General features: G+C 53.9%; 1 protein-coding gene across 1 annotated transcript in view; it reads left to right on the forward strand.

The window, feature by feature from the left end:
- EIF1 (eukaryotic translation initiation factor 1) overlaps positions 1-27857 on the forward strand; it is a 478792-nt gene extending 450935 nt beyond the window's left edge. Inside the window, exons 2-5 of the mRNA XM_012765768.3 lie at positions 25288-25351; positions 26054-26217; positions 26367-26468; positions 26998-27857. Of these exons, the coding sequence (XP_012621222.1) occupies positions 25321-25351; positions 26054-26217; positions 26367-26468; positions 26998-27042 (342 nt within the window). The 5' untranslated portion in view covers positions 25288-25320 and the 3' untranslated portion in view covers positions 27043-27857. The remainder of the gene's footprint in view (positions 1-25287; positions 25352-26053; positions 26218-26366; positions 26469-26997) is intronic.
- The last annotated feature ends 133 nt before the right edge of the window (positions 27858-27990 follow it).

Genomic DNA, 27990 nt, shown 5'->3' on the forward strand with positions numbered 1-27990 from the left:
AGGAGGTGGATTGTGGGAAGAATTTCACTGCAAGTAAATGGTGAGGACTGACCCTGACCAACCCCCACAGAGATACCTCCTGGACCCAGATGCCCAGCTGGGGCGGGGGTAGGGCCAGGGTGGCAAGGTGCTGGCATCACCCCCAGAGCTGGATCCCCCACAGCACAGGGCCCCCCAAGGAGCCTCTGCCCCAGGACCCCACCTGGCACCCAGAGCTCCAAGATTAGGACAAAGGTCTCCCTGAGAGACCCAGACAACAAACAGAACATGCTCCCTGCTGCTTCCCAGCCACTGTGGGGGCCTCACCACCACCCCAGACACCCTCCGTCCTGCCAGCAGCTTTCACTGAGCCATGAGTGAGACCAAGGCCCCAGCCCGCAGACTGTCCAGGCCCAGCCTCCAGCTCTGCAGCTGCAGGGGCAAGGGGAGTGTGAGTAGGGGGTGAGGAGTGGGCACCCCACTTGCCCATACTGTTGTGGGATCTGGGGCTCCAGCAGGCTGCACCCCCCACCAGCCTGCACCCCACCCAGCAAGGACATGCAAGGCAAGCAGTTCCCACACCCATTCCAGGCGGCTGCCAGAAGCTTCCTTACAAGGCGAGCGCTGAGCTGGCTCCGGAGCCGTGGGCAGGTGGGGGCCTGGGCAGGTGGGGGCCTGGGCGGGGCACAGCACACCTGGCTTGGCCAAGCCGGGACGCACCCTGCTCATGAGGAATGTGGACGCCGCCTGGACTGGCCCTGGGAAAGCTGCCGCGCCCGGCTGCTGCCCGGCCCTGACTCAGCCTGGGTGGGCCGGGAGGCTGCAGCCTCAGCAGAACCTTGTCTCTCCCGCCCCGCCCTCCCCACAGGCCTGCCCGGGATTGAACCTGGAGAGCCTGAGAGCCCGGCTGAGAGTGGGGACGCACCCACCGGGCCTCAGCACTTGCGGGACCAGCAGGGACTGTCAGACTCACCCCTCTCCTGCACTGGCAGGGGGCTGCCCGCCGCACGATCCCCCAGGTGTCAGGAGAGCTGGGTGCCCCAAGCACAGTGGGCCTCCCCTTAAGCCCTGAGCCACCCAGCACGAAACCTGTCACTTCACTGATACCGCTCTGAGCCTCAGTGTCCTCATCTGCAAAAGGGGGCTAGTGCTGGTTCCTGCCCACAGAGCAGGCCGAGGTGGTGGAGGGGCGTGTGGGAAGCTACGGCTTGGCTGGGGAAGAGTGACAAGCGGTGGCTATCTCTGACCAGGCCTGGTAACTTGGGGAAGGTCTGCCAGCTCTGGGAAGGGGCCTCCCCCACCCCAGGGCAGAGAAGCATGAAGACCCCTGAGCCCTGCTGTCCCCAGAAGCAGAAGCGTTTGCCAAGCCCCGTGAGGCCTAGGGAGCCCCTGCTCCAGGCAGAGCAGAGTGATTCCTTCGTCCTCTGTTGCTGTCACCGAGAAGGGACATTAAAGACTCCCCAGGACAGGGACTGTGTCTGCCCCTCAGACCAGGTGCTCCCTGAAGGCTGGGCCTGTTTCCCTCAGACAGAAGGCTCCCCAGGGATGGAGACCCCGTCCGCCTGGCTCCGTCTTCCCACAGTCCCACGCCCTGGACCACAGAGACCACAGGCCAGCCAAGGCCAGAAAAGTTGCCCTGCCCTGCCTGGTGCCATCCCTCCCCTCTCTCCCCAAGCTGTGACATCCTCTCCTTGCCCACCCGTGTCTGGCCAGCCCCCACCCCACCCAATCATGGTGCTGGTGGGCCTCATGGTGCCCACTAGGACGGACCCTGACGACCAGGAAGCAGAGCCCTCCGGGGCTGGGGCTGGCTGAGTCCCCATCCCTCCCTTGCAAAGAAAGGACCACAGGCCTCCCTCCCTTGAGCCCTTCTCAAAGCCCAGCTGGCCCGGGAGGACTTTCTCCCTCTGCCCTGCGCTGCGCTGCTGTGGTTCACACATGGCCCTCTCAGCTGGGCCCTTCTCCTCCTCCTGGGCCCTACGAGGTCTCAGGGCCTGGGGTTGGGGACCTCAGAGCCAAAGGTGCTGAGAGGACAGCCCTGGCTTGTGCTTAGAAGCCCCTGGGGAGCTGGCGTGGAGGGGAAGGGTCCCCAGGCTCGTGGGGCCCTGTGGCCCCTGCTCGCCTCCCCCACCCCCAGCCAGGCTTCTCCCACCAGCTGGGACACGCAGGCCGGGTTGGGGTGCGGCGTTGGCAGGACAAACAGTCTCCAGTGTTGGGTGTTGTGCCTCGGTTACCAGGGAGGGAGGGTTTGGGGCCTGGCTCCCTGCCATGTTTGGGCCCCGGGCTGAAGGTGTGGGTGGGGAGGGGAGGCAGGAGGATTTGGGGTGTGGAGCTTCTCTTCCCTCTCCCAGGGCCCGAGGGCAGGAGGGCCGGCAGGGACTCGCAGCTGCCAGGGCCGATTGGGACTTGCTCCCGCCCTGCCTTTCTGCTGGCTCTGGGAAACTCAGCCGGGCCAGGGGAGCACGCCAGGGGCAGGGCAGGCTCCCTGCTGCCCAAATGGGCCCGGGGTCTGGGGGCCCAGCAAGGCAGGTGCTGCAGTGAGTGGCTCAGGCCACCCAGGAGAGGACCCTAGGACCCTAGGCCTAGGCTCATGACTTTGAGCAAGTCATGCCCCTCTCTGGGCCTCAGTTTCCCTATCTGTAAAGTGTCAGGGGCCGGTCTGCATAGACCGTGTCCCAAGCTGAGCAGGCTTGTGCTGGGAGGTGGAGGAGTTGGGCTCTGTGCAGGGAACCAGGACCCGGCCTTGGAGCCCCGGCTAGAAGGCTTGGCACCCATCTCAGCAGCCCCGCTGCCCTGCCTGGGGCTGGCACCCAGTGACAGCCACCAAGGAATGCGTGCAGAAGCCCAGGGCTGTGAGCAGGAATGGCTGGCAGACAGTGTGTTAGAGGGAAGGGCCTCCCGCCCCACTGGCCCTGAGGGCAGGGGCCCCTGTCCCAGCCGTGGTGGGCAGTAGCCCAAGGAATCCCCTGGTGACTCCTTCTCCTGGCAGCCTGAACCCCAGGCCCAGGGGCCGCTCATGCTCTGCTATGGGCCTCTCTGAGGCCCAGAGAGGGCCAGTGACTTTCTCAAAGTCATGAGCCCAGGCCTGGGGTCCTGGGATCCTCTCCTGGGTGGCCTGAGCCAGGCTGTGGTGTGAAGTCAGTCAGGACACTCACTGCAGCACCTGCCTTGCTGGGGTCCCAGACCCCCGGGCCCCCATTTGAGCAGCAGGGAGCCTGCCCTGCCCCTGGCGTGCTTCCCTGGCCCGGCTGAGTTTCCCGGAGCCAGCAGAAAGGCAGGGCGGGAGCAAGTCTCAGTGGGCCCTGGGAGCTGCGAGCCCCTGTCCCAGCCTCAGCCCCCTGCCCCTCAGACAGCAGCCAGCCTTCCTGCAATAGAGCACTTGGCAGCCCCGGTGGCCTGGAGTGTGCGGGGGTGGGGAGGCAGGACAGAGGCCCATCAGGTGGTAGGGGACACACAGCCTGGCGCAGGGGGCTGATCAGGCAGGGAAGCCTTGTGGGGTATAGAGAAGCTGAGGCTTGAATGAGGGGGACAGGGAAGAAAGGGAGGGGACTTAGGTTGTGGCCAGGCAGTGCCACACCACAAAGAACACGAGGAGGGTGGGCATTCTGGGGCAGGGGGGAGGGGAAGCCCAACAGACGGCAGACCCACAGCTCCAAGGACTTTGTGGTCAGGCCGGGACACTGGGAACGGGGCTCATCACAAGGGGCCCGTCCTCCCACAGGCAGACACTGTCTCTGGACCCTGACCCAGGCTCCAGACACCCCCGGAAAGGCCAGTCCTGGTTCTCCGCTAGGGTAAGCACGTGAGCTAATGCCCGTCCAGACGGATCCAGACCTGCCCTCCGAGGCCTCCAGCTGGCAGAGCGAAAGAGAAGAATCCTGCCCGAGCACGTGCGACAGCCAGGAGCAGAGGGTCCCGGCCAGGGACACACTCCAACGCCTGCAAGGCTGGGCCTGCAGGGTGCGGGCGCTGGGGAGGGACACGGGAAGCCCCTTCCCCAGCAGCTGTGCCATTCGCTGCCTGCAAACGTGGAATCCCAGAAGGGCCAGGGCTTCTCGTTTTCCTCTCCGGAAGCTAGAACTCGGCATTTGTGGGGGAAGCCTCCGATGATTACAATTTAGAAACAAATTCTAAAATGATACCCTGCGCAGGCCAAGCAAAGCATGGCATGGAGACAGCCTGAGAGCTCACGGGGCCTGAGGGACAATCTAACCCAATGGCCCCTTTGACAAAAGGGTAAAGTGAGGCAAGGGGAGAATGGACCTGCAGCCAGTTAGGATCCAGTTGGGCCAAAACCCAGGCCCTGACCGTCCCGTGCTCTCCCCAGCACTGTTCCTGTCCCCTCACCTGTCCCCACCAGGCAAACCCCAGCCCAACTGAAGGGGAGGCCTGCGTGTGGCCCCTCAGTAACTGTCCCCCACCCCCACAGGCCTTTGCTCTGCACAATTCCAGGTCCCAAGGCCCCCACACCCTCCAACTTCTCCAACCTCACAGCCACCAGAATTGTTTCTCCCTGCTTTACAGAAAAGGGACACCAAGGCCAGAGAGGCCAGCCCATTGCCCAAAGTCCTCCTGGGACAAGCTCCAGATGGTGGGGAGGGGGCTGTGCTTGTGCTTGTGGGCCCCTGCAACTCGGGCAGCAGGGAGGCCCCAAGGTGCAGGGCAGGGAGGGGCAGGGGTGAGTCAGGCACCGGGCCGGGCAGGTCCAGAGCGGCCCCAACACACAGGGCCGAGTCCAGAGAAGCCAGGCCTCTGCCTCCCCTGTCCCCAAGTGTGAAGAGGGAGTCAGTAGGAACCCAGGTGGTCCCAAGGTCGGGGATGAACACACAAGAGGAGGTGCCACCGGGTTAGAGAGTGGTGGTGAGAGGCCAGTGCACCAGCTCAGGGAGGGCAGGGTGATCACACATCAGAGGCAACCATGGCCTTCACTGCAAAGGGCAGGCAAGAGGGAGAGGGCACCGGAAGTGCCAACCAGTGGAGTTCTCCCAACCAGTGGACTCTGGTTGCACAGGACTCTTCCTGAAAGTCAAGTCGGGTGTTTCTGCAACTTTTTATTTTTATACAGAAGATGCACATGTAACCACTGTACAACGCAATGAATTTTCAGAGTGAACCCACCCATGGAACCAGCACCCAGATCACAGGATTGTGATGGGGACACAGGGGGAAAGGCATTCCAGGCAGGGGACAGCCCAGCCACAGCCAGTGCCCAGAGCTAGGAGGATCTAGAAGACCCCCTTCTCGCCCAAGGAGGGTGGGCACTGACACTCCAGACCTGCTCCAGGATGGGCATCTGCAGCCCTAGAGCCCCCCAACACCCCCAGCCCTCTGTCCTGTCCACCCTCCCTGCAAACCCAGCCTGCCCCACCCAGTGCTCCAGAGATATGCTAAGCACATGTAAATAGTATGCAAATGAACCCAGGCTCCCTGCATCATCTTGGGCCACAGTGAGTGGAGAACCAGACCTCCAAACTCCAAGCGTCTGGACCACTCCCTGCCCGCTGGCCTCACTGTCCCCACCAGCCCCTGAAATACACAGCCCCACACCCTAAACCCTCACCCCCAAAGCTCTGACCTGCCGCCCTTCCCCTCACCTACGAATTCAACTTTGATTCATGGGGGCTGGAGGGTGAGGCCCTGAAGTGAGCACCAGAGTGTTCAGCCCCTGCCCCCAGGAGTTCACAGTCGAGCCACAGAGGGGACACAGACACAGCCACCACTGCCCAGGAAGAGACAGCCTCGGCCTGGCCACGGGACCGAACTTCTCAGCCTTGAAATTACGGTGCTGACTCCGCAGTTGTGGGAGTGGCCTGAGATCTGCATTTCTGAGCGGCTCCCAGGGGATGCCGAGGTCGCTGGTCACAGGCCACACTTGGAGCAGCTGGGACTGGCCGAGGTGTGTGCAAACTGGCCCTGAGCGCTTGAAGGGCGCTGGGGAAAGGCAGGGAGGGCAGCAGTCAAGGGAGGCGCCCAGATTCACATCCCAGCTCTGCCCCACCCATGGCAAGTGCTGCCTCCCATCCCACAGCCTCGGAGTGCTCAGCCCCAAGGCCCCCACCTGTGACAATTGTTCCCACCTCTCCACGTTCCCCAAACTCCTCAAGGGCCTCTCTGGAGCCCTTGATGTTTGGTGAATTTTACTTTATGTAACACATACCTCAATAAAGTTGAATTTTTTAAACGAGACCAACAAGGTGGGCCTTGAGAGATGACAAGGACAAGGGGATTCACCAGGACAAGGGAACTGCAAGAGCAGAGGCCAGCAGGTGTGGACATGCAAGTCCCCTGTCGGGGCGGAGAGAGACAGCTGACCCTCACCGAGCGCTTTCTGCGAAGTGGGAGAGAGCCAGGGGCCAAAATCGGAAGGATGGGGCCCCCACCCCACCGCAGGAGCTGCAGGAGAACTGCAGAGACTCCCAGACTTGGGCTGAGTGCTCCCAGGTGGCTAGCAGCCCCTACCCTTGACTGAGCACCCACCACGTGCCAGGCACCCATTGGAGACTTTACTGAGTCAGGGTCACCCTGCCTGTTTTCTCATGGCAAGAGCTAAGAATGATTTTTACGTTTTTAGGTATCCTGTTAAAAATCAAAAGAACAATACAGTCGGCCCCCTCACCTGCTCACCTGGCAGAGCAGCAGCGCCCCCTGCCGGCGGTCTGACGCTGGCAGGTGAGCGGTGAGCCCTGACTCTTAGCATCTGGCGCCACCTGGTGGCATTTGGGGAAGTGCCGCTAGGAGCCCAGATGGGGTGGATTCAACCAACCATGGATGGAAAATATTCCCCCAAAATCTGGGTCTGTACTAAACAAGTACAGACTTTTTTTTTTGAGGAGAGTCTCACTCTGTCGCTTGGGCTAGAGTGCACTGGCATCAGGCTAGCTCACAGCAACCTCAAACTAGGCTCAAGCAATCCTCCTGCCTCAGCCTCCCAAGTAGCTGGGACCACAGGCATGTGCTCCCATGCCCGGCTAATTTTTTTTTTTCTATTTTAATTGCCCAGCTAATTTCTTCTATTTTTAGTAGAAAATCGCTCTTGCTGAGGCTGGTCTTGAACTCCTGACCTCAAGCTATCCTCCTGCCTCAGCCTCCCTGGGTGCTAGGATTACAGGCATGAGCCACCTCACCCTACCAGACTTTTTTTTCTTATTCCCTAAACAATATGATATAACTATTTACATAGCGTTTACATTGTATTAGGTATTACTAGTAACCTAGAAACGATTAAAGTATACAGGAGGATGTGTGTAGGTTATATGCAAATATTACTCCACTTTACATCAGGGCCTGAGTATCTGTGGATTTTGGTATCCGAGGGAGGTTCTGGAACCAATGCCCCGTAGCTATAGAGGAACAATTGCATTTTGTGACACTCGAAGATTGTGTGGAATTCAAACTTCGGTGCCCATAAATAAAGATTTATTGGAACACAGCCAGGCCCACTCATCCATGGGTTGTTTCACACTACAAGGGCAAAGTTGAGTGGTTGTGGCAGAGGCCTATGGCCTTTCACAATTTGCCTATAAATCTACAAAGTAGACGCTAAGTCTTCATGTACAAATGAGGAAGAGTAAGGGGGCCACACAGCCTTCCTTCCCTGCTGCTGTTAGTACCTCTCCCCCCGACTCCTGGTGGGTCAGACCCAGCCTCCCTTAGCCCAGCAGGTGCACCTGGCCGACCTCTGCCTGCCGGCCTCACCCGCTCACCTGGCGGCGGGGCAGCAGCGCCCCCTGCTGGCGGCCTGGCGCTGGCAGGTTAGCGGTGAGCCCCGACTCTTAGCATCTGCCGCCACCTGGTGGCATTTTGGGAAACGCAGCTAGGAGCCCAGATAGAGTAGGCAAAAGCTCACCTGGGTTCTGAGAGAGGGTCGGCTGGTACAGGCAGCTGTTGGCAATGACCAACGCACAAAGTATTCTAGGCAGGGCTTGAAGGCTCCAAGCTAGTGTCCACTAAAGCAGTTTCACTTCACCCAAGCTTGTTGGATTTTTTTGTTTGGGGTTTTTTTTTTGAGACAGGGTCATGTCTGTCGCCCTGGGTAGAGTGCAGTGGCATCATCATAGCTCACTGCAACCTCAAACTCCGGAGCTCAAGCGATTCTCTTGCCTCAGCCTCCCAAGTAGCTGGGACTACAGGCACTTGCCAACACACCCAGCTAACTTTTCAATTGTTAGTAGAGACAGGGGTCTCACTCTTGCTCAGGCTGATCTTGAACTCCTGAGCTCAAGCAATCCTCCCACCTCGGCTTCCCGGAGTGCTAGGATCACAGGCATGAGCCACCACAGCTGGCCCCAGCTTATTATTTGATCAGTGAGAAAATATCCGATTGCCAACAGGGAGCTTAAATGCTTGCTAACTGTGGCTTTGAATCTCTAATTCCTGGGGAATTGATCAAAGACCATGAACAAAGGGTGATTGGAGGAGACTTGAAGGTCAGCTAACCTAAGTCCCTCCCTGCATGCATTTGGCCTTGTGTCCTTTCTTCCTTCTTTCTGATCTTCATTCATTATTCATTCTTTCAACAAACTTCTAGAACACCAGGCCAGGCGCTGTGCCAGATGCTGGAGAAACACCTGAGAACAAGACAATGTGGTTCCTGCCCTCAAGGAGCTGACAGTCTGGTGCGAGAGACTGTAATTTAATAACTTCCTGAAGGTGTGCTGAGACACATTTAGGGGGCGCAGAGGAGCCGGTGTGAGCAGTACATATGGTGACTCGACCTTGTCGGGTGTCATGGAAGGCTTCCAGTGGCCTGAAGAATGGTGAGCTAGCCAGACAGGAAGGAAGAACCACATGTGCAAAGGCCCAGAGGTGAGGCGTGTGCCCGGGAAGGTGCTGCAAGGACTGAGCAGCAGGAGCACAGAGCACGACAGGGAGAGGGGACTACGCAAGCCTTGAGTGAGAAGGGGACTAAACCCGGCAGAGCTGGGTGACTCTGCAAGGTTAAAGCATCTGCTCTCACTCTAGGGACAACAGGGAGCCACTGCGTGTTCTGGGAAGAGGCAGAGCACGTTCTAGTCCTTGGTAGAACCCATTCTGTGCTGGGCAGCTCTGGCGGCTGGAAAGTTCCTCCTGACATGAAGTCAGCACCTGCCCTGCCCACAGGCTTCTGTGGAATATGCACCGGCGGGGTCGCCTCCCTGTCCCCAGGACAGCCCCTCACCCTGTGACAGCCTCACCGCTGCTCCTTAGCAAGAGCAGCCACACGGGGCAGGCAAGAGGGAACTCTGGAAGCAGGTCTGGATGTGAACCCCAGTTCACTCCCTTACCAGCTGTGTGGCCTTGGGTCTGTCATTTAACCTCTCTGAACCTCCATCGTCTCCTCCTTAAAAGAGCGACAGTGACCCTGCTGACTGTGGGGTCATGCGTGTGAGAGGGACGGTGTTGGGAAGTGCTCAGCACCCAGCAGGTACCCGGTGATGACAAAGGTGATGCTGACAATGGGGTGGTTTATCCCCAACTGGCCCTTTCCAGACAAGCTCCCCTCAATCAGTGTTCTTCATCTTAAAATATGCCACCAAGAACTGAACTGTCTTGGGGGAGGAGCCCTCCCTTCCCTTCTCCGTGCCTCAGTTTCCCCGTATGTAAGAGAAGAGAATCAGATAAGATGGCCTGACAGGTCCCAACCAGGTCTAATGCCCTAAGGTCCTGCGTTCCAACCTGCCCAGGACACAGAGGACCATCATCACCTCCCTGATCAAGGCACCCTTCTCCTCATAATGGAACCAAGATACCCCTCACTTTATTCTTCTTCCTCACTGCCCCTGTCCTCACTGCCCTCTGTGTGGCTTGTGCCAACATCGCCTGAGTTAACTGAGGCTCAGAGGCTCCAAGCAGGCTTTGCCACCTCTGCACTGTCCTGCCCCACACTTCTCTCTCCCACCGGCCCCTCTGCTCCATCCCCAAGCCCATGGCTCTCACCTGGGGCCTGGCAAAGCCTCCCAGCTGCCACTGCAGCTCCCACCCCAGCCCTGTGTCCAACCCCACTCACGTGCCTGGCCCATCCTGCCCCACGCAGTCCACCTACCTGCACAAGGGGGGGTGGAGACACCCCTATTGGGCCACGAGGGCTGAGATCCTAGGACTCTACTTGTTCCAGCTCTGGTGTCTGCCTACCCCCACCACACACTCACACACACACAAACTCACTCACACACTCACACATTCCTAACCTTATGGACACACGCTCTGTCTGCTGCCCCTTAGCCCTGGATACAGCGATGTTGACACATCGCTGGCCTGGGCCACTGTTTGAGAAGAATGGCCCCAAGTAGTTCTCATTCCTTCAACTCCCCACCCTGCCAAGCTGCGGCAGGCTCCCCATGCCCTCCTGCCCTCCTGCCCTCCTGTCCTCTCCTCTCCTCCCGGCTCCCCAGAGCCCTGGGCTGACCTGCCTCACGGGGACCGTGCATGCTGGTCCTCAGGGCGCCCCTCGTGTGCCTCTTTACCTCCAGCGCAGTGCCCGACACTTGGTGGGTGCCTGGTAATGCCAGGTGAATGAATGAATGAATGAATGAATGTTTATTGCAGTGATCACAGGCAAACCCACAACTGCCACACAGGACACTGGCCAACAACTGCAGACGGTGGCAACACCCACATCTCCCCAGCTGAACCCTCGCCCCCATCGCAGCCAGGCGAACGTGCAGAGGCCCCGCCCTCCCAGGCAAGGCCCACAGTGACACGCTCAGGAAACCCAGGCCGGGCCCGCGTGCTCGCTGCGCCCTCTGCTGGCCGGGCCCGCGGCCTCCTCCTGCGCACGCGCAGCCCGCCTGGTCCCCGCTACCGACCCCCACCCCCACCCCCGCTACCCACCCCTAGCCCGGGGAAGCCCCAGGCCTAGCCCCTGCGCCTTCACGGACATCTTCGTCCTTCGTCTGCCCTGATCCCCTGGCAAACGTATTTTAGGCGTCACCGCCCTCCCTCCCCGGCTCCCTCCGGAGGTCCCCGGGGGAATTAGGATGCTCAAATGTTGGAGCAGGAAGGGCCCTTGTAATAACTGCAATGACGATGGTGGCAGCTGCCGCTGAGTGGCTCTTGGAACTCGCAGGCCCCGTCCCCTGAGCAACCTCCCACCGCCAGGGAGCGGCCCCTGTCTACAGGTGGGCAGCTGCAGCCAGGCCTGGAGGAACTTTCCCAAGGTCGCGGGTCACGCAGGTGTTTTTCATGCGCCCAGACGGGGCTAGTCCTGCCTCAGTATAAATGGGTCTTGAGATGGAAACAGACCCCCTGGGGCCCCAGAAACCCCGCTTGGCCCCACAGAATCCAGAGAGGGAGAACGTGGCTGGACATCAGCCCAGGCCCGCATTTCGCCTTTGGGAAAACTGCAGGGCGGGGTGGGGACAGGGAGACGAACGTTATACCTCGAGCACGTTGGCCACAGCTCTGTGACAGGCCCCTTCCTGGTACACGGAGGACACTTGCCCAAGGCCGCAGCGCAGAACCAGGACCCAAACCTGACTCCCTGCGCAGTGCTCCTGGCTCCCCACCAGGGTCTTTCTTGGAAAAGGGACCGCGGGGGAGGGGAAGAGGCGGGGAGGAGACACACACACACGACGGGACATCAAGCGGAGTCCAGAGGTTCTGCCCCGGTGCCCCCACCCCGGCCCCAAAGCCACCAGCCCTAGAGAGGGGACCCTCCCGCACACACCTCCAGGGGACCGGGTTACCCGGATAGGTCTGAGAAACGCGGAGCGGCGCTGAGGGTGCGGAAACCCGGTCTGCGCTGCCACCCTGTGGCCATTGCGGGAAGTGCGCCTGCCCTGCCATTCTGCCTCGGGCCTGAAATTCTAAGAAGCTCGCAGTTGAGCTAAACCAGTGCCTAAGCTGGGGCTACAAGGGATATTTTAGAAAGGGACAAGCCCAGACCCTAAAGAAGCTCATCGTCCTGCAGCGTGGCCTTCAAATGACATGATCCAAAACTCCATTCAGCTCCAGATACCCCTCAGAGTAGAAAGTCATGCCAAAGGTTCCAAAAGACAGAGACAGTGTGCCCTGGAGGCGCGCGGGGACAGCCGCAGGCGGCAGGTGATGTCAGGCTGGGCCTTCCAGGGCAGGTGGGGTCTGGAGCGAGCAGAGACGAAGACAGGCACTGCAGGTGGAGGGACCAGCCTGAGCAAAATATGGAGGCAGGAAAGCGTGAATTCTGGAACAAGTCGAGGGGAAAGTCGTTTGGGAGCAGCATGGGCAAGTCCCTGCACGCCAGTGTGGAAGTTTTACTAAACCCTTAGGCAGTGGGGCCAGCAAAGGTCTTTGAGCAAAGGAGCAGGCTGCCCAGAGGTCTCTCCAGGAACGGGCCATGAGAGCTGGGGGCCGCGGAGTGAACAGGGCTCTTGGGAGAAGTTTCAGGGCAACGGGAAGGGGAAGGGGAAGGGAATGGTGGGAGGCACTCGGGGTGCTGATGGGGGTGCCACTGGCAGGGCCAGGGAAGTCAGCGCCAAGCAGACTGGGGTTTGAGTTCCTGGCAGGATATTCCAGTGAAGACGTCCTTAGGGCAACTAGAAATAATAAATACATTAATCAACATGGAGGTAATAGTAATTGTTCGCATGTGTACAGACTTTATAGTAAATAAAGAACTTTAATTCAACCATGCATTTTTTTTTTTTTGAGACAGAGTCTCGCTTTGTTGCCTAGGCTAGGGTGAGTGCCGTGGCGTTAGCCTAGCTCACAGCAACCTCGAACTCCTGGGCTCAAGCAATCCTTCTGCCTCAGCCTGCCAAGTGGCTGGGACTACAGGCATGTGCCACCATGCCCGGCTAATTTTTTCTATATATATTAGTTGGCCAATTAATTTCTATTTATAGTAGAGATGGGGGGTCTCGCTCTTGCCCAGGCTGGTTTCGAACTCCTGACCTCAAGCAATCCGCCCGCCTCGGCCTCCCAGAGAGCTAGAATTACAGGCGTGAGCCACCGCGCCTGGCCCAGCCAGGCATTTAATGAATATTTATAGATCCCTTACTATGTGCCAGACCCTGTGCTAAATGGTTTGGGGTGCAGGGGATTAGGAGATCCCCTCCACCCCCTACCCTTATGTGGGCTCTTTGGCCATTTTAACCATTTTTAAGTGTACAACTCAGTGGCATTAAGTATATTTGTGTGTGCTACCATAACCACCATCACCACCATCCACCTCCAGAAGGTTTTCATCATCCCCAAATGAACTCCAAGCCCATTAAACAGTATGGGATTGCACTCCACATTCCTGCCTCCTCTAGCCCCTGTATCCACCATTTTACTTTCTGTCTCTACAAATTTGACTATTCAATGTACCTCATATAGTGGAATCATAACAATATGTGTCCTTTTGTATCTGCCTTATTTCATGTTGCATAATGTTTTTGAGGTTTATCCACATTGCAACATATGTCAGAATTTCCTTCATGTTCAAGGCTGAGTAATATTCCATTGTATGTATATACCACATTCGTCTGTTAATGGACATTTGGGTGTTTCCACCTTTTGGCTATTGTGAATAATGCTCCTGTGAACATTGGTGTGTTACACAAGCATCTGTTCAAGTCTCTGCTTTCAATTCTTTGGGTTATACACCCAGACATGGAATTGCTGGATCACATGGTAATTCTGTGCTTAATTTCTTTTTTTTTTTTTTTGAGACAGTGTCTTAATTACCTGTGTTAAAATAATCAATTGGGATACCTGTAATCCTAGCACTTTGGGAGGCAGAGGCAGGAGGACTCCTTGAAGTAGTTCAAGACCAGCCTGAGTGAGAGCGAGACTCCCATCTCTACAAAAAATAGAAAACTTAGCTGGACATGGTGGCACACACCTGTAGTCCCAGCTACTCGGGAGGCTGAGGCAGAGGATCACTTGAGCCCAGGAGTTTGAGGTTGCTGTGAGCTAGGCTGATGCCACAGCACTCTAGCCTGGGCAACACAGTGAGACTGTCTCAAAAAAAAAAAAAAAAAATCGTACAGATACAGGCTGCTGTCAAAAAAAAAAAAAAAATCAGCAATGGCCAATGATTTAATCAATGGTGCTTATGTAATGGAGCCACCATAAAAACCCTAAAGGACACATTGCGGTTCCGGGAAGGTACACCAGGAATGGACATGAAAGCTCCCTACAGCCCTCCGCACCTCACCCTACGAACCTCTTCCATCTGGCTGTTGTTGAGTTACATCCTTGTATAATAAGCCAGCAACCCAGTAGGTAAACTGTCTTCCTGAGTTCTGTGAGCCATTCTAGCAAACTATCAAACCCAACGAGAGGGTTGTGGGAACCCCCAATTCATAGCTGTTGGTCAGAAGCACTCGAGGCCCAGACTGGTGACTGGCATGTGTAAGTGGGAGCCGTCCCGTGGGATTGAGCCCTGAACCTGTGGAGTCTGGTGCCAACTCCAGGTACACAGAGTCAGAATTACATTGAATTATAGGGCACCCGGTGGGTACCCAGAGAATTGGAGAATTGATTTTTGGTGTGGAAAAAAACCCACACATTCTGTGTCATAAGTGAAGTATTAAGAGACTAGAGTATCCACAACTTTGCAATTGTGAATTGTGCTGCTATAAACATTGGAGTGCAGGTGTCTTTTTCATGAGGTGACTTTGCTCTTTTGGGTAGATGCCCAGCAGTGGAATTGCTGGATCAAATGGTAGATCTACTTGTATCACTTTAAGGCATCTCCATATTGCTTTCCACAGAGATTGAACTAGTTTGCAGTCCTACCAGCAGTGTAGGAGTGTTCTCTCTCTCCGCATCCACGCCAGCATTTGTTGTTTGGGGACTTTTGAATAAAGGCCATTCTCACTGGAGTTAAGTGATATCTCATTGTGGTTTTGATTTGCATTTCCCTGATGATTAAAGACATTGAGCATTTTTCATGTTTGTTGGCCATTATTCTGTCTTCTTTTGAGAAGTTTCTGTTCATGTCCTTTGCCCATTTTTTGATAGGGTTGTTTGATTTTTTTCTTGCTGATTTTCCTGAGTTCTTAATAGATTCTAGTTATCAGCCCTTTGTTGGATGTGTAGCTTGTGAAAATTTTCTCCCACTCTGTGGGTTGTCTGTTTGCTCTCTTGACAGTTTCCTAGGCTGTGCAGAAGCTTTTTAATTTGATCATGTCCCATTTATTTATTTTTGGTGCTGCTGTGATTGCCTTTGGGGTCTTCTTCATAAATTCTCTGCCTAGGCCAATGTCTAGAAGAGTATTTACAACCCAAGTGCCCATCAATTCATGAGTGGATTAATAAAATGTGGTATATGTATTCCATGGAGTACTATTCAGCTTTAAGAAACAATGGTGATATAGCACCTCTTGTATTTTCCTGGATAGAGCTGGAACCCATTCTACTAAGTGAAGTATCTCAAGAATGAAAAAACAAGTACCACATATACTCACCAGCAAATTGGTATTAACGATCAACACCTCAGTGGACATATAGGAATAACATTTATTGGGTGTCGGGCAGGTGGGATGGGGTGGAGGGGATGGGTATATACAAACACAATGAGTGAGATGTGCAACGTTTGGGGGATGGTCACGCTTGAGGCTCTGACTCAAGGGGGGTTGGGGACATGGGCAATATACATAACCTTAACACTTGTACCCCCATTATACGCTAAAATAAAAAAAATTCTTTTAAAGAGAGTAGAGTATAAGGAAAAACAGTTTGTTTGTTTTTTTCTATTAAGACCATGTTATAGGGCTGGGCCTATAAAATATAGGCCGGGCCTATATGGCTCAGGCCTGTAATCCTAACACTCTGGAAGGCCAAGGTAGGAGGATCGTTTGAGCTCAGGAATTCGAGACCAGCCTGAGCAAGAGCAAGACTCTGTCTCTACTAAAAATATAAAGATATTAGACAGACAACTAAAAATATATAGAAAAGGTTAGCTGGGCATGGTGGTACATGCCTGTAGTTCCAGCTACATGGGAGGCTGAGGCAGAAGGATTGCTTGGGTCCAGGAGTTTGAGGTTGCTGTAAGCTAGGCTGATGCCACTCGGCACTCAAGCCTAGGTGACAGAGTAAGACTCTATCTCAAAAAAAGAAAAAACGCCATGTTATTTTTTAAATGGGGGAAATATAACCATCATTTTAAAATAAAATAAAACATAGGCTGGTCCAATGATAGTGGGTTATCAGAACTTATTAACATTAGTGTCACTAAAGTTGGTATTCAAGCCCCCACTGCTAAATTTGACTGGCTTTAACAAAAAATTAAAATAAAATAAAATAAAACATAACGATGCTAAAAGAACCAAAAGAATTGCGTTCACTCTCTGGGGCCACTGACAAAGACTCTCTCCTTGACCTAATTCTGGTCGGGCTCCTCCGTGTCCTATTTCTGACTAAGCCCCACCCTGGGCTCCGCCTCGGCCCACTTACTCCAGTTTTACCAAGAATTCTGCTGAGTCCGCTTGGTGGAAATCCCCCGTCTTATCACCCTGGCCTGCCTTCAGAAAGAATCATGTCAGGTCCGTTTAGCAAAGAATTACCCTCCCTATTAGTCATTTTCCATCCACCCCCTACCCTGCTCCTTGGCCGTAAGTCCCCACTTTTCCTTTCCACACTCAGAGTAGAGCCCGATCTCTAATCCCTCTCCCCTACCACAAAACCCCACTGCAGCAGCTCCCAGCTGAACAAAGTCTACCTTCCCACCTTTAACAAGTGCCGTGAACAATTTCTTCTGTGACACCACGCTGCGCTGAGCAGGGAGCTCGGTGTCGTCCCCGTTCAGCAGCCGTGGGCCAAGCACGGAAACCTTCCAAGTTAAGGGCACAGCTTGGGCTTGAATCCAGCCCTGCAACTCACTAGCTGTGATCTTGCAAAAATATTCCACCTGTCCGTGATTCAGTATCCTTCTCTGTAGAAGAGAATAATAATTCCCACTTCGTCGGGAGGAACAATCAAGGGACAATAAATATAAGTGTGCCACACTGTGCCTGGCGTTGGTAAGCGGACAGTATTTACGAAGAGCCACGGATGCCTGCAAACTAACTAAGGTGTCCCAGGGCCCCCGAGGGCAGCCCGTGCTTCTACTCCAGGCTAGCCCTGAAGTAGAACTCAAACCTCACCCTGTCCCCCGAAAGCACTAGCGAGAGATTGATGTTTTGCCAAAGATTCCACAGAAGCAGCGCAGAGGGGGCAGATATAACACCGCACAGGTTTCCTTCCCCAAAGCCCTGGAGATCTCCCATCCCCAGCGACTAGGGTCTACGTTCAGGGCTCCGGCCTCACCCTGCCCTCCTGTCTCCCCCGCAGTCCTCCCCCTCCTGTCTCCACCATCTGCTGGGCACCTGAGCTCCATCCAGCCTCCTGCATCTGCCCGCTAACGCCCCTCTGGCCACCTGGAGCCACTTGCCTTGAAAGCTGTACTGGGGACTATGAATGAGGCCAGTGGGTTTTTTCCTGATACACACAGGAAAGGAAACTGAGACTCAGAGAGATTGTTCAAGTCGCCTGAGGACAAGTAGCAGGACAGCATCTCAGCAGGTCCCTTGTCTCCAACCCCACGCAGGGCCCCTGTAGGCTCCCGTGGGGACTGGCGTCATCCCCCTGGGCCTGGGCTGATAAACAGGAGGCTCTCGGAGCCCACAAGCATCCGGGAAGGAAAAGGGGTCACACAGCTGTGCACACTCACGCTCGCTCAGACGTCCGCACTCACACACATCCCAGGGCCTGGTCTGTCCCTGCACTGGCCACTCTGTCATGACTGATCTCTGTCCATCTGCCCCGGGCCCCCAAGCTCCTCGGGGCAGGGTGCACCCATCTTAGCACCAGGCAATGGGACATCAGCCATTGTTTGTTTAAACAGAGGAATTAAGGATTAAATTCTTTTCCAATCAATCCTATGCCATGTGTTGCAACAGCTGCCCTGTCCACACAGCACCGGCCTCCCCGCTCATTCTCCAAACGTGTGTGACATGCTCCCCAGCTCTGGCAGAAAATTGGGGTGCACTTGGAATTTTGGCCTCCATCAAGAAAATAGCTAATCCTCCTAAGAGGGCGGAATCAGCCCCCAGGGTGGCCGGCAGCCCAGCAGGAAGAAGGCCACCACTGCCACCCAGCCGGATCTCTCCCTCCGCAGAGGGGCTGAGGACAGTGTCAGGATCCCAGGACAGAGTGAAACTCTCAGCATGGTGCCTATCACACAGCAGGTGCTCAACAAGTGTTAATTTGGCAAAATAAAAAACATATTGTGGCCAGGCGGGGTGGCTCACACCTGTGATCCTAGCACTCTGGGAAGCCGAGGCAGGAGGATAGCTTGAGCTCAGGAGTTCAAGACTACCCTGAGCAAAAGCAAGACTCAGTCTCTACTAAAAATAGAAAAAATTAGTCAGGCGTGGTGGCGCATGCCTGTAGTCCCAGCTACTCTGAAAGCTGAGATAGGAGAATTGCTTGAGCACAGGAGTTTGGGGCTGCTGTGAGCTATAATGATGCCACTGCACTCTAGCCCAAGCGACAGAGTGAGACTCTGTCTCAAAAAAAAACCCCACAAGTGATAGCAGGTGCAGTGACTCACGCCTATAGTCCCAAGAGGCTGAGGCAGCAGGCTTGCTTGAGCCCCAGAGTTTGAGGCCAGCCAGGGCAACATAGGGAGACCCTATCTCAAGAAAGAAAAAGAAAGGAAGAAGGGAGGGGGGACGAAAAGAAAGAAACAGGTGAAGTTCACTTTAATAATCTATTTTATTTAACCCAATATATCCAAAATATTATTGCTTCAATGAGCAATCTACATAAAAAGTACTGCAACATTTTACAATTTTTGTCATGCGCAGTCTCCGGGACCCTGCGTATTTGCACTTGCAGCCCATCCCCATTCAAATTAGCCCCATTTCCAGGGCTCGGTGGCCATATGTGGCCAGTGGCTGCCTCGGCCCTTTGAGACTTGGATGTCATCTGGGGAAGATGGATGGGTGCAGGGGAAAGTAGAGGCTGCCCAGAGAGCCCCAGTCACCTCCAGGTGACACAGGCTTGGGGCCAGAACTGCACGTTGGGGACAGCTGAGTGCTGGGGGTGAAGTGCAGAGGTGTGGCTGAAAGGGGAGCAGCAGTGGTGTCCCGACTGGTGCGGGCTGTCACCACGTGTCCTCCCTGCTCCCACAGTCAGCAGGAGAGGGCTCTTCACGACAAAGGGGAGGACGTGACAAGTCTTGCTGCACATGTGCCACTGGATGGACACAGAGCCCTCCCTGGAGATAGCCCTTCGGTGAGCTGCATTGGCTTTAAAAAGTATAATAAAATAAAATAAAAGGAGCGCCGGAGGAGCTGTGGTCTCAGTCCAAGGTAGTTTGCTCTACCCAGACACACCTGTGAGCCTCTCCCGGGAGAGGAGCCAGGTCTGAACTGATAAAACATGTCCCATAGTCTTCCCTGCATCTGAAATGACCACTGCCCCCAGCTAGGGGACTCCTCCTCCAATGCCTGGTCAGAATGCAGGACCTATGGCATGGTGTGTTCATAGGAAAAAAAGAAAAGGAATGCAGGACCCCTCTGCGTACCTGTGCCTGGGCTCCTGGGTCACTGGAGCAGCGTCTGAGCCCTGGCTGGGCTGCGAGCTCCTGAGGCCAGAGGCAGGGCCTGGCCCTCCTCTGCCTCCTCTCCCGGTGGCCCTGCCCAGGAAAGAGGAACCAAGGGCTCGGGCCTTTACTGCCCTTCCTAAGTGAGGCTGCCAGCCCACTCCCACCATCCCATCTTTAAGGGCTCCTGCAGGACTCCCTGAAAGAAGAGGGAGGAGGGGAGGGGAAGGGTGGGGAAACAGAGCTCTGCCAGCAAAGAGGCAAGAGGAACTGAGCTGAGTTCCTGCCATGTTGGGCAGAAGTGAGCCCCTGGCAAGGGGAGAGGAATTCTTGAGAACAAGAAGCAAGCCTGCTGCATGGAGGAGGGAAAGCTATCACTGACACACAGACGAGACATGCACTAGCTACAAGGGTACAGCTCCATGAACTTTTACCACCGGGATCAAGAGGGAGATCATTTCCAGCAGCCCAGAAGTTTCCCTTGTGTCCCTTCCCAGTGTCTCCCCTGGGCAGGTTTGAAGAGGTGATGTACTGTCGGCAGAACCCCAGCCGAGGCCAGACTGGCACATCTCACAGTAACCCCATGCAGATTGTGCAGATCTGGGTCAAGCTGCTGCAGGCCCAGGTCTCCCTCCTTTCCAAGCAGTAAGAAGAACAAGAAGGGCAGCCTTCATTCCCTGGGAACGTCTATGTGCGGGGTGGGAGGCGCGCTATTCCAGTCATTTACATATGTGGGTGGTAGATCCCAAATAAGGAATGTAAGAAATACGGCATTAATTGTACTTTCTTTAAATCAAGTGGAATCCTCGCCAATTGACATCCGGCCAGGCTGCTCAGAAATCCAATCTTGGATGCGACAGGAGCTCCACCCCTCCCCAGGATCCTCCCAGTCACAAGGTTTTCTGGAGCACGGAGCTACGGGGAGGCCCCTCGGCCAGATCATCCATCTGCCCTGGTTACCATGGAGATGCGGATTTCCCCAGAGGCTGCAACCCCTTCCTGGCGGGAGATTCTGCTGCTTCCATGCCACGTTTAGGGCCCAGGGGGGGTGTTATCGAGGCCGAGGGTCCCAGGGTGTCCCCCTCAGCTGTGCCCTTGGCACATCCCAAGGAGATCGCCATGGAGAGGTGCCTGCCTCTGTCCCATCCCCATTCTGAGGGGATCACTCCCGTCCCCTGCTGCTCTCAGAGGCTCTCTTACCCCCTTCCCCTCTCGGAAACCGGCATAATCTATTTAGTGATTTCATAACCTTACATTTTTATCCTGCCGCACACGTTCTCTTTAAATCCCCTCAACAGCCTAAGAGAAGGGTATTATTGTCCCTGCTGTACAGAGGAGAAAATGAAGACTGGATGGGCCTGCATCACCTAGGCAGGAAGAGATAGAGGTGACACTCAGATTCGGACACTCCAAAGCCTGTGCTTTGTACCCTGCCCTTGGCTACCCAGGGGATGGCACCTCAGAACCAGGAGCAGTGACGAAGAAGCCAGTGTTACCAGCAGGCATACATGTCACTTTCAGACAAATTAATCCTGGCTCCATCATTGCTCCACAAGCTCCCAAGGCTGGGACAACCTTCCACACCGGAAGGCAGACTCTAATAAACACTTCCTGGAAATGCTCCCAACCTGGAAGCACAGAGCTTTAGACTTTAAACCTGGGAAGAAATCACCTACTCCTCCTTTTATGGGGGATAAAACTGAAGCCCTGAGAGGTGAACCAGGCCACCTAGGAATCTGGTGACAACTTGAGACCTGGGTGTCCTGCTTCCCTAGCCACCCACCACAGACCTGCCCTCTCACCTGCATCTCACACGGGGCAAAGTGTGTGTGTGTGTGTGTGTGTGTGTGTGTGTGTGTGTGTGTGTCAATAACTGTTTACAATACACTGAGGTCAGGTCTGGCACCAGGCAGCAGGCATGCACCGCGGCCTGGGCTCTGCAGGAGGAGCTGTGCAATGTGGCTTAACCACAGCCCCCCTCCCTGCCCTGCACCAGGAGGCCACAGTGCCCTTTGGAGCCCAGAGGCAGATCTCTGAGATTTTTCTAAACCCTCTGCCCCAAGACTGTCTAAGAGGGTGGCAGAGGTTACAGCCTGGAGCCAGGGGTCAGCCATTCCTAGTAACTGAGTACCTACAAAAATGGATGTCCACATGTTCATTCACCTACCTCGCCTACAGAGTAGAGGAGGCAGGCGTGCACCCTGCTCTTTGAGCTTACAGCCTAGCACGGGAGACAAAAAGGGGCAGGGGCAGAGTCAAGGGCACGCAACCTGTGCAAGTCACACTGCACTTAGAAGGTGCTTGGTTTAATGCTCTGCTGTCATAGTCTTGAAATTCTTAGCCATTTTTGAACAAAGAACCTCACAAATTATGTAGCCTGTCCAAAGAACAGGCAAGCCATAGGCAGTGTATGATAAGTGCAAAAAGAGAAATGGGGACCCAGAGAAAGGTTCCCAGCACAGTCTTCCCAGAAGAATGGATAATCCCAGCTGAGCACTGAAGGATGAGTGGGAGATCCAAATGAAGAGGAGGGAAGAATATATTCCAAGGGCCGGGCGCTGTGGCTCACGCCTGTAATCCTAGCTCTTGGGAGGCCGAGGCGGGCGGATTGCTCAAGGTCAGGAGTTCGAAACCAGCCTGAGCAAGAGCGAGACCCCGTCTCTACTATAAAATAGAAAGAAATTAATTGGCCAACTGATATATATATATAAAAAATTAGCCGGGCATGGTGGTGCATGCCTGTAGTCCCAGCTACCCGGGAGGCTGAGGCAGAAGGATCACTCGAGCCCAGGAGTTTGAGGTTGCTGTGAGCTAGGCTGACGCCACGGCACTCACTCTAGCCTGGGCAACAAAGCGAGACTCTGTCTCAAAAAAAAAAAAAAAAAAAAAAAAAAAAAGAATATATTCCAAGCTAAGGGAGCAGCATGTACAAATGCCCTGGGATGAGACAGTCTGGGGTGCTTCATAGACCTGCTATGGCATAGACTGTGGGGAGGGTAATATGCTACAAGGCTGAAAAGTGAACTAGGACCAACAACAGCCAAGATAATTTTGAAGAACAAAGTGGAGGGACTCATTCTACAGGACATCAAGACTTTTTATAAAGTTCTTAAAATAAGAGAGTGCGACTCAGAGATAAACAGACCAGTGGAACAGAACAGAGACTCCAGAAATAAACCCACACATATATAAAAGCACCATTATGGTAGAGGAGGCACTATGGTGACTATGTACAGAAAAGATGTATTATTCAATAAGTGGTTCAGGGACAACTGGCTAGCCATATAGGGGAAAAAATCAGACCCCTGTCTTACACAACACACAAAAATAAATTACAGGCGGCTTAAAGACCTAAATGTGAAAAGCAAAGCTTTAAAACTTTTAAAGGAAAATACAGAATATTAAAGGCCTGGCACAGCTGCTCACAGCTGTAATCCTAGCATTTTGGGAGGCGGAGGCAAGAAGATCACTTGAGGTCAGAAGTTCAAGACCAGCCTGAGCAAGAGCAACACCCTGTCTCTACTAAAAATAGAAAAAATTAGCTGGGCGTGGTGGTGTGTGCCTGTAGTCCCAGCTACTGGGGAGGCTAAGGCAGGAAGATCACTCCCTTGAGCCCAGGAGTCTGAGGTTGCACTGAACTAGGATGATGCCACTGCACTCTAGCCCAGGCAACAGAGTGAGACTCTGTCTCAAAAAAGAAAAACAGAAGGAAAGAAAATACAGAATATCTTGATAAACTCAGGGCAGAAAAAGCAGTTCTTTTTTTTTTTCTTTTTTTTAGACTGAGCCTCATTCTGTTGCCCTGTCTATAGTGCTGTGGCATCAGCCTAGCTCACAGCAACCTTTCTCCTGCCTCAGCCTCCTAAGTAGCTGGGACTATAGGCACACACCACCACACCCAGCTAATTTTTTCTATATTTCATAGGGACAGGATCTCACTTTTGCTCAGGCTAGTCTTGAACTCCTGACCTCAAGTGATCCTCCCTTCTCAACCTTCCAGAGTGCTGGGATTAAAGGCGTGAGCCACCTTGCCTGACCAGGATTTCTTTAATGACACAGAAAAGATTGTTTCCTAAAAGGAAAGGTTAAGTTGTCCACCTTGAGATTTTAAAATTTCATCTAACAAAATATTGTGTGTGCACTGGGAAAGACAGCTCTGACTCATATTACGATCTCCCCAAACCCCATCCAGCAGAACCATGTCTGTGAGTGTAAAGGTTCCCAGGTTGGCAGGATGAGTCTTCAGCTTCCCAAACTAGGATGACCATGATTTCTAGGCACGGTTTCCCTTTTCTGATGTGAAGGAAGCCAAATTGTTCATCAACAGATTATTTAGTAAATATAGTATCCAAACTAACTATTGGGTACACCTAGCTTTTCCTCCTTAGGGCTTTTCCTTCTGGTGGGCTCTGCCCTGCCCCACGGTGGACTCCTTCCCACCCTCTAATTGTCATCTTGGATATTATCTCCTCAGAGGCCTTCCTTGACCACACCATCTGAAGAAGGAGCCTGGCCCAGTCACTGCCACATCTCCCTGTTTATCTCATTCTCAACACCTATCACGATATGTCATTATCTTGTTATTCGTGTATTGGCTCTCTTTCCCACTAGCCTTCAACTCCAGGAGGGCAGTGACCCTGCCTGTGGGAGGCATAAACCAGCAGTCCACGGGGCACACATTTTGTTTGTTTGGCTTGCACAGTGTTTTTCCAAAAATTCAATTTATTGACAATATTTAAACATCAAGAGATTCTATATAAACATATGGATTTCCAGGCTCTCTTGAAAAACAAGATCTTGCACAGTTCGATGGATGTGAGTAACCAAAGCAACCTCTAGTTCTCACCAAGCCCCCACCTCACCCTATTCCAGCACACTTGGCTGTCTGTACTTATTGATCTCACCTGCCTGGCCTTGGAGGCTTTTGAGTCTAAAGCCCTTGGTCTCTTGTCACACCCTATTTACCTCTGCAGCAAGTGTTGCAGTAAGTACACTGAAATTGAGAAAAATTAACTGTTGTGAAGGAAATACTTCCCCTCTGGTGCCTGAATTCTTCTCAGGCCTCCAGAACCAGTTACCGTCCCTTGAACTCATGCTAATGAGATGGGGACATTCCTTCCTTAAATGGATTAATTTACTCCAAATGAGAATTTTAGATTAGATTAACCCATTTCCAGAATAGATTAAATTATAATCTAGATGATGGGGTTATGGTTTTGATATTATTGTACGTTGATTAATCAAAGTGCTGCCCTAAATCCTGTGACTGAGTGGGTAAATGGGTGGATAGGTAAGTATGACATAACAGGGATTTGTCGTCTTTGGGAGGCTAAGCCTCTAAATCCAACCTACCCCATGAAAAACCCCTTTCCAAGCAGGTAGGGTTGCAACAGGGGGAAATGTGCCAAAGGGCATAGTGCGCAGGCGCGTTCGAAACCGTTGCCAGTTTCTCGGCGGCCCAGACTCCTTCCACCCGCACTGCGCAGGCGCCCAGTCGGACCAAGCTTTCCCTCCCCCTCCCATCTCTCCCCGTGTCAAGAGGACGCACTCTCGCAGCAAGAGTTCTTGCGCAAGCGCAGTCCTGTGTCTCCGCCCCTGGACCAATTGGAAGAGGCGGCGCCTGGGCGCTGGAGGCACGACGCCGTGGGTGGGGCCGGGACGTGGGGGCAGCGCGCTGGCGTCACAGGGGCGGCTATATAAGTGAATACAGGCGCCGCCCCTCCGCCCCAGTCACTGAGCCGCCGCCGAGGACTCAGCAGCCTCCCCCTTGAGCCCCCTCGCTTCCCGACGCTCCGTCCCCCCCGCCCGCCTTCTCCCGCCGCCGCCTTCCGCAGGCCGTTTCCACCGAGGAAAAGGAATCGTATCGTATGTCCGCTATCCAGAACCTCCACTCTTTCGGTAAGCCACGGGAAAGGTCGCGGGCCCGGTTAGGGCGGCGGGGCGCTCCAGGCCAGGAGACGGGGCCCAGGGAGCTGCCGAGAGCTCCGGGCCTTCGTAAGTTCAGGCGGAGGAGAGGTGTCCGGGTTGGCGGGCCCAGACACTGGGGTCGGACCCTAAGCGCGACCGGAAGGAGCGGGCGGGAGGTCAGCCTTAGGGCGGGCCTGGTGTTTCGGGTGGCGCATTTACTAATGGCTCCCAGGCCTCCTTGAGCCACACCCGCCCCCTCCCGCCACCCCTGCGTCACGTCCGTTACGTCACTCGCCCTTGTCACGGAGTTGGAGGGAAAGGCGGTGCCAACCCTAAGTGACAAACGCGAGCACCAATGGGGGTGGGAGGTTTGGCCCCGCCTCGGGAGCTCGGGTTCCGGCGGGTTGCATCAGCCGGGTGGGGCGCCGCCTGCCAGCCCTGGCTCCCCCGACACGTGATCAACTTCCGAGGGAGGGCGGGAGGCCCAGGTTTCTCCGTGCCTGGAGCAGCCGGCCGTCCCGGACTGACCTGTTAGGGGAGAACCAACAAGGGCGCATCCGACTTGACCCAAGCCCTGACGATTTCAGCATTGGTTTCTGCACTCGCAAAAGATCCAGTGGGGGGAGCAGGGGAAGGGGTGGTAGTAGCATCCGACCCGTGACAGCTCTTAACGAGCTTAACCTTTCTTCCCAGACCCCTTTGCTGATGCAAGTAAGGGTGATGACCTGCTTCCTGCTGGCACTGAGGATTATATCCATATAAGAATTCAACAGAGAAACGGCAGGAAGACCCTTACTACTGTCCAAGGGATCGCTGATGATTACGATAAAAAGAAATTAGTGAAGGCGTTTAAGAAGGTAAGTCTTCGATCAGATTGTAGGGTAGTTACATTTGGTTTGTCCACAAGGGGGTGCTAACTATGTTGTATGGCTTACCAGAAAGGACGATTAGGTGCGTTGGTGCTGTTGCTTGGCCTCATTTGTTTTTGCTTGCTTCCTGCTTGCAGAAATTTGCCTGCAATGGTACTGTAATTGAGCATCCAGAATATGGAGAAGTAATTCAGCTACAGGGTGACCAGCGCAAGAACATATGCCAGTTCCTTGTAGAGGTGAGTTCAGTGGCTTCTTAATTCCGTTTGTGCCTCTTTACTGTCGGATATCAGATCTTACCTAGTCTATTCAATTTCTGCTGACATGGAAGTTTGATTTGTAAGGCTAAGCAAAACAGTTGTTGAGTTTTAGAGTACATTTCTACAAATAGAAAGGGACTTGTCTGCCTTAAGTTTACTGTCTATGTGGACCTGCTTTACAGATGCAAATTTACGTAGTGCACAGACATGCTAAAATAAGCCAGATGCTGGGTGGTTCCTGTATTTTAAGTGAATTTTTTAAGAACTAGAGTTCTGTTAACATCGTTGGTTCCTGATATAATTAAAGAGATTTCTGATACCTGATCTCCATCCTGTTGCACCCTAATTCAGAATCTTGGAAGGCACCGTATGTTTCAAAAAGTAGTTCTTGGCTGAGTGTCCTAAGTGTTGGGCCAGTGTAGGAGCAGGAAGACAGGATTGTTGCTGCCAGAAATGGGGACTTTGAATCTCCGTCTCCCATTTCAACTTTGCCCTTTTCTCTTTGCAGATTGGACTGGCTAAGGACGATCAGCTGAAGGTTCATGGGTTTTAAGTGCTTGTGGCTCACGGAAGCTTAAGTGAGGATTTCCTTGCAATGAGTAGAATTTCCCCTCTGTCCCTTGTCACAAGTTTAAAAACCTCACAGCTTGTATAATGTAACCATTTGGGGTCTGCTTTTAACTTGGACTAGTGTAACTCCTTCATGCAATAAACTGAAAAGAGCCATGCTGTCTAGTCTTGAAGTCCCTCATTTACACAGAGGTCAAGCAGGAGGCGCCTGGCAATGTCAACCCTGAAACAAAGCAATAACGTGGTGTTTCAGCCAAGCCCACAGCCCTAAGATCACAGACAGCTATGTCTGGCCAGAAGCTCCTCGCCTCTCCCTCTGCAGAGTTCCTGCCCTAAGAGAATGTCACCACCTGGACAACCCACCGTGAATGTGAGAGGATGGGGTAAGGCAGCAACAGCAGCTGTGCCACTAGAGGGAGCCTTTGGTAGTAACAGAAAGATCCCCTGGTATTTCCAGGTGGGCAGAGCTTAGAGAGGCCACCTTCCCTCTGGTGGGGTGATAGGACATCTGGCTTTCCACCAAGGTCTTTTTGACCAGACATATCTTAGCTAAGGGATGTCCAAACATCAGAATGTGAGGCCAACCTTCTATCAGAGTTAAACTTTTGACAAGGGAACAAATCTCAAAACGGATGTATCAGTTATGTAGCTAGCTGTAGAGCTTGCAACTTAACTAGCAACAGCTGCCCGATGCCATGTGAAGTAACAAACTGGTTTTTGGTTTTTTTTCCTTTCAGTTTTAATGTTATGTGTAATGTATTTAAACCCTTATTTAAATAAAACTTGTTTTCAGAAACACCTGACTTGCAGATTCTGCTTTTTATATATAGTCAATCCTGTGCATATGAAGGAATCCTAGAAATGGGCAGTGGAGGATATGTCTACATCCACAGCTTCTCAACAGGGGCCTGAACTTTTGGGCCAAGAAAAC

This window comes from Microcebus murinus, chromosome 18, assembly GCF_040939455.1.
Source record: "Microcebus murinus isolate Inina chromosome 18, M.murinus_Inina_mat1.0, whole genome shotgun sequence".
Lineage (NCBI taxonomy): Eukaryota > Metazoa > Chordata > Mammalia > Primates > Cheirogaleidae > Microcebus > Microcebus murinus.